Here is a 6,386-nt window from a genome sequence, read left to right as displayed (position 1 = left end):
TAAATCTCAAAATTCTCCGACAGGCTTTTTCATGTTATCTTCCCTTGTCAGGCTTCCCTTGTCCGTAACTGGTAGACAAGCTGTCGTTGTTTCTCCTTTTCTCTTAGACCCAAGCGGCACTTCCCTCTTACGCCTCTCTTCTTGTACTTCTGCGCCGCAGGCAATGGGAGAGACTCCCAAGCCCAAGTCAGGACCCAAGTCATCCGCCCCCAGCTGCCCCAAGGACGAAGCCTATCTTCAGAAAGTCATCCCCAAACGCATTAGTCTATTCGAAGAAATCAAAGCCCAGCAAATCGCAGAGCGTGAGCAAATTGGTGGTGAACCCATTAAGTAAGAACCAAACCCAAGTAGCCCTTCTCACTTCTTTGGATTTTCTGATTTCATATGCTTTTGAGTATGTAACGGCTATGACTATCATTTTTCTGATCCAACTACTTCATCCAATGGAGAAACTACGTTTTTGTATTGGGTAATGACTAATTTTGGATCAGTCCTCCAATTTGCAACTCAAGTTTAGTTTTTTATGTGCTTATAAAGATTATAGAGGAAATTAACTCAATTCAATTCAGACCAATTCAGACCAATTGTATTTGCTTCTTTATTCGATGGTATTAATACGAACGCATCTTCTGTTGGGAATGCCATCTATGTAGTGGCAATAAGATCTTCTTTCCTTTTTTTGTTATCTCCATTTTGAAATCTATTCTAAAATTATCTTTTAGGTTTTGATTTGTAGAATTACTCTGCCAGATGGCTCTGTCAAGGAAGGCAAGAAGTGGTTATCAACACCTTTGGATATTGCTAAGGATATATCGAAAAGTTTGGCTGTAAATGCTGTCATATCTCAGGTGCATATTAAATGTTTTGTGTTGTTGGTCTCTGAGTCCATTACCTTTACTTTCATGTCCATTTCGGAGTGAAGATGGGTAATAGATTTACAGAGAAGCTCTTTGTGACGCTTAAACAGTTTGCAAGTTAATGGATTTCTCTATGCTCATTTTTGCATCTTGTACTATTACTATTGGATAAAGAAAGGTTGTATGTAAGGTGTCAACTTTTCAATAGCTATATTAACTAGCTCATTCACTTTAATCTATTGATGTTGTAGGTTAATGGCATTCTTTGGGACATGGCAGGACCTCTTGGAGTAGACTGTGAGTTGAAGTTGTTCACATTTGAGACTGATGAAGGGCGTGACACATTTTGGCATTCCAGTGCACACATCCTTGGGGAGGTGAATTTGCTATAGAATTTGTATTTTCCTACTTCTATTATTAAAATTGGCAAGCAAGTTGTACATATGTTTAAATCCTTTAAACAGTAAGTTTTATGGATTCCAAAAATAAAAATATAAAAAAGTGGGGAATAAAACCTTATAGCTTACTGATATTTGTAGATACCACAATTTTTCATGTGTCTGTTTGATATGCTTATTGCTTTTGAGTTAGGATAATCTTATATTACTAAATTAAACTCAAAAGGACTTCATAAGTAGAAAGAAAACAGGAAGGAAACTCCAGAAAATGAGAACAAAAAACTCTAGGATGAAAGTATGTGTGACCTATACTCTCTAATTTGTTATTATCCATATAACATTAATCCATATAAATGAGTTTTTGTCTGTATGTACACTTCGTTATTCTCTATCACTATGTTGATAAGGTTATATTATTGTCTGAATAATCTGTTTCTTTTCCGAGAGATCTTGGCTTAACTGGACTACTGGAATTTTTTTCTCTCTCTCTCTCTCTCTCGCTTTAATTATTATTATTATTTTTTTATGGCAGTCTCTTGAGCAGCAATATGGATGCAAACTTTGCATTGGACCCTGTACCACAAGAGGGGAGGTAATGTATAGCACAGTTATTTCAGAATCTTTTCATGTATTGATGTTAGTAGTTCATATGCAGAATTTGGCTATTGCTGGATACTCAAGTCAAAATTTTCTGTTTTGTTTTGATATTTTCATCAAGTATTAGAAACCTTTTGAGAAAAAAATTGATGAGGTGTAGTTGAAGTAAACAGTAGTGATGAGTCCATTCTTCCACACCCATTCAGATTTGAACCCGTACCAAACAAGCCCTAAATTAAAATGACCTGAATTCATCAAATTGACATTGAAGAAGAGAAAATAAGTTTGAACTAGCTGAGGGAGGATATGACTTGCACAATTTTTCCCTCTCATGGGTAGCCCTGACAGTCTGACTGTCCAGCTGCGTTAGTGTCTTAGTGGAATCACAAAGTTATAAAGATTGGTTATCATCCTGGATGGTTCTTCAGTGATACTGGTCTGGATTGTTATGGATTCGATGATCCAAAAAAGGATTTACTGATCCAGTAAGAAAAATACCGATACTGCTACTGGATTGGCCATTCAACAACATGCTCTAGATTGGATTGCTCCCATCTGTTACTGATATGGATTGAAGGATCTAACCGGTCCAATACTGGATTGGCCATTCAACAACATGTATTGAAGTTATTCGCTTTCCGCAAAACCAAGTAATGGGTGCTTTACCAAAAGTGCTCTGGGAAAGCTGTGTAGAGCAGAGTCACTACCTAGTCTCATTGTTCAGGATATGGTTCTTGAGATTGATGCGTTTGGAGAATTCATCAGGCAGTATGAAAATGGATTTCCAACACATACCTTAAAACTGCTTGAAGTTGTAGTGCTTTCCCTTGGTTGATTTCTTCTTTGTAAAAGCTGATGAAGCTTGTTGATTTCGGCCTACTTGATTTTATACTAGCTCCTTTTCCTTCTGTGTTTTGGGTAAACATCCTTTATTTGGTATAGAATAGCTTGCCTTGTTGACACATGAGTTTACATTGATTTATATTTATTGTTATTTTTTTTTTTTAAATGAATATGCTTATATTATATCCTATGCTTTGTTATTATTGTTGCCTTTCTCATATTAGGTCGTTAATAGTATAATTATATCATATTGAATTGATATGGCTTCCATGTTGCATATAACCATAATTACATAAACCTATTACATATATTCATATACTGCACGCCTAGCACCAAGGCTGGCTCCCCTCCAATTCCTTGGGTCGCCATGGCAACTGTGGTTTGCTATGCACAGTTTGGAAAATCACCTATATGTCATGTAGTTTCTAACAAAATCGTTTAATTTCCTCTGACAGGGATTCTACTATGATGCATTTTATGGTGGCTTAGGTCTGAATGAGGATCACTTCAAGCAAATTGAATCAGCGGCAATGAAAGCTGTTGCGGTATGCTTGCTTTCATTTTGTCTGTCGCCATGTTAATGGAGATTTTTTTAGCTGCCTTCATGTGATATAGTTATGGTATGCTTTGATGGCTTTTGGTCAGAGAATCGTGCAACAAGTGCATGCTAAACCTTATCATGGAGGCTTTCTGACCTTACCGCATTCCATTGGAAACCTCAGTCAGCTGACTATCTATTGCAAAGGATGGAATGGAAATTGATTCCATATTTCCATTTTAGGAAGTTGTGTTTTGTAGCCATCAATTTAATCTGTTAGTTAAAAGAAAAAAAAAAGGTGGAAAGAGCTGCATGCTGAACCTAAAATGATTTTCGATTAAAACCCATTGTACTCTCCAGAGATCGATTCTTTGTAAGAAGAATAAAACTGTAGGAAATGCTGGACAGTCTCTGGGAGAAACCCATGCATAAATACTTCCTCAGTGAATCTGGATGAATCTAGGATATTGTGCATGCAAATGAACTTGTCACACTATACTTCTTGCAGATTGGAACAAGCTGTCAAATGTTGGTATCGGGCGTCGTATTGGAAGGGTAATTTTAAGAAACATATTGTTTGGTATTGGAGAGACGCAAGATACACTAAGAATAAACATAGAAATGGTCAAGAAACTCATGGATGTGCTTAGGATACATGAAAAATACAGTTTTGAAGCATAAAATACCTTTCATATAATTATATATATATATATATATCAGTTTGATTCAAGAATTTGAGTCGTGTTTTACCTATTATGGTGATGCATAACCCGGAAAAAAAAAGATGTATGTTTTTACCTAATCTAGTGATGTAAGATCTGCAACTTTACATTTTCTTCACCTGCATCTTTTTTGATCCAGGATTTGAGCGTTGTAAATCCGCAAAACTTGTTGAAATAGTGAATATTAGGATCATTGTTTATGCTGGATGCTTTTCCCCCCAACTCAAATTAAAGATAAAAACAAGTTTCCAAGGCCTTCGGTTGCTCTTGATTTTGTATCTTGCTTACGGTTTCTGTATGGATCTAAACACTGCCACAAAAGTCTTTTCCCACCTTTTATTTACAAAACCCCACCTGCCTTTTCGTCGCATCCCTTTTCTTTTCCAAAATGGTGTTCTAGGCATCTTTCATCTCATCCAAGTACTTGATGGGCTCTTTGCAGGTACGAGAAGCTCAATTGGCACAATACAACTATATCCTGGTTGTTGGCGAGGAAGAAACAAACACTGGACAGGCTTTATCCCACCACTCTTTCCTTTCATAATGTTGGTTTATTAATATAATGATTCAATCGATGTGTGTCTGTCTGTAACATATTAATGGGGTACGGATTGTTTGTACTGCTCACCATGAACATTTTGAAATAAGGTGCCAACATGTTTTGCTGGTAAAGTCTGTCAGTAGAGATTCCTCCGAACTGGGACAGAATATTGCCTTTATATCGCACTAGTAGCACTAGCACCATGACTGGCTTTGATGCCTACGATTTATATGTTTTAAGATATTACTTGCATTGATATCTTTAGTGATTTTCACTTCATTGATGGATTGACCACACGATGGGTCGACCCGCGACTTGGAGTATATAATGTATTGTTGTCTTGTTGAGAAAGTCATTGTATTTTGGGGGTTCTTTGTGCTAGGGTTTCAGGGCGAGTTTTCTTACTGTTGTTTGGGTGTAATCTCTCTTTTGCATAGTGAAACATCTTCTTCGCCCAAGGACGTAGCACACCACACCAGTGTGTGAACCTCATTAAATCTGTGTTGTGTAGATCTATTGTCCGTTTATTTTTGTATTTCTTGGTGTTTGCTCTTACATATTTACATGAGCCCAATAATCTTATGGCTTGAGATTCCGTATTTTATATGAAATTATTCCTGATGCCTGCAGGTCAGCGTAAGGGTTAGAGATAAGGCAGTTCATTCCATCAAAAGCATGGAGGAACTACTGAATCATTTTCAGCAAGAAGTAGCAGCTTTCCATTAGAGACAGAACGGGCGATGGACGAGGATAAAACATATAGACTAATGCTCAACCCATATAGCCATGCATCAGTTTTTTGAATTTTTTTTTTTCTTATTTTTTGTTTTCTGATTGGTAATTGCAATTGTGCTCATAACTTTGATGGGTGGTTATATTCTATTTTTATTTCTTGCCATTTTATTTTTAAGTTTTAGAACAGAGAATTGTACACAATCCACTGTAGTTTCTATGCAATTTTATGGGTTTTCGTTTTCAGGTGAAGATTCTTTCTCCCATAACCAGGCTTGGTATGATCTTTCATAAATTGCAAAGAGAGCAAGATGATGGCAAGCAGTATATGTGTGTGTGGTTGCCTACAGGCAGATCATATATTTGTTAGCTAGCCCTTTCAAAGTATCTGAGTTATTAGAAAGAAGGAAACAATTAAAGAGACTAATGTGAATTATCAGGTTTCACCCTTCCCCAGCCTGAGCCTGTTTCTCTTGTCATTCTCTTACGGTTTTGACAATGAAAAGACCATTACTTTCTATTCAATGGAAACATGTTTGTGAAGCGCCTCGCTAACTTGCTGTTTTGGGAGGTCAAAACTTCTTTAACCATCTTATATTCTTTCCTTTCTTTGGATCATTAGCAAGTTAAGAAATTTTGTACCTTAATGTTGAGTCAGGTCCTGGTGGTCAAGCGATTGAAACAGCCTCTCGACATTCTCAGGTAAGGCTGCATTGTCTCCCCCACCCCTTAAGACCTTGCACATGTGGGAACCTCGTGCATTGGGTACACCTTTTATTAATATTGAGTTAGGGTCATGCTAAAAGTCTTAACTGTCGAAAGATATAGAACTGAACCTTGATCTTTGATGATCTTCGCAGTAAGAAGGTTGAAACCATTCACTTCTTGCCTTTGTTGTCCTAGTCAATGGTCTCTAGGAATTGGTACGAGCAGGTGGAATTGGGACTGCGATCGGTGCAAAAATATACAAATGGCTGAAAAATGCAAGGATTCATGATATGTATGAGAAAGTATTTTGATGGAATTTAAGATTGAAATTTTACATGTAACTAATCCATAAGGTGTACAACTAGTTCAATTGTCAGGTGGATTAAATCAGCTGTCCCCAATTCACATAGCTCCATAATAATAAAATAAAATAAAATAAAAATTGAACAG

General features: G+C 36.8%; 1 protein-coding gene across 2 annotated transcripts; it reads left to right on the top strand.

The window, feature by feature from the left end:
• Positions 1-5,470, top strand: LOC122068061 (threonine--tRNA ligase, mitochondrial 1-like). 2 transcript variants are annotated; one of them, XM_042631894.1, is made up of 7 exons: positions 1-330; positions 737-848; positions 1,109-1,234; positions 1,788-1,847; positions 3,151-3,240; positions 4,398-4,500; positions 5,127-5,470. In XM_042631894.1, exons 1-6 carry the CDS (start codon positions 32-34, stop codon positions 4,497-4,499), a joined length of 789 nt encoding a protein of 262 aa, XP_042487828.1. In that variant the 5' UTR covers positions 1-31; the 3' UTR covers position 4,500; positions 5,127-5,470. The 2 variants fall into 2 exon arrangements, with proteins under 2 accessions (XP_042487828.1, XP_042487827.1); XM_042631893.1 differs by lacking the exon at positions 5,127-5,470 and having other exon boundaries at positions 4,398-4,754.
• Positions 5,471-6,386: the final 916 nt, after the last annotated feature.

Source organism: Macadamia integrifolia, unplaced genomic scaffold (assembly GCF_013358625.1).
Source record: "Macadamia integrifolia cultivar HAES 741 unplaced genomic scaffold, SCU_Mint_v3 scaffold337, whole genome shotgun sequence".
NCBI lineage: Eukaryota > Viridiplantae > Streptophyta > Magnoliopsida > Proteales > Proteaceae > Macadamia > Macadamia integrifolia.
Note: the sequence above shows the minus strand (reverse complement) of the source record. Positions and strands in the feature narration are given on the sequence as shown.

Coding starts and splice junctions, on each gene's coding strand:
- LOC122068061 (XM_042631894.1), top strand. CDS start 32: ATGTTATCTTCCCTTGTCAGGCTTCCCTTGTCCGTAACTGGTAGACAA. Junction 849..1,108: donor TAAATGCTGTCATATCTCAG/GTGCATATTAAA, acceptor TTGATGTTGTAG/GTTAATGGCATTCTTTGGGA. Junction 3,241..4,397: donor CGGCAATGAAAGCTGTTGCG/GTATGCTTGCTT, acceptor GGCTCTTTGCAG/GTACGAGAAGCTCAATTGGC.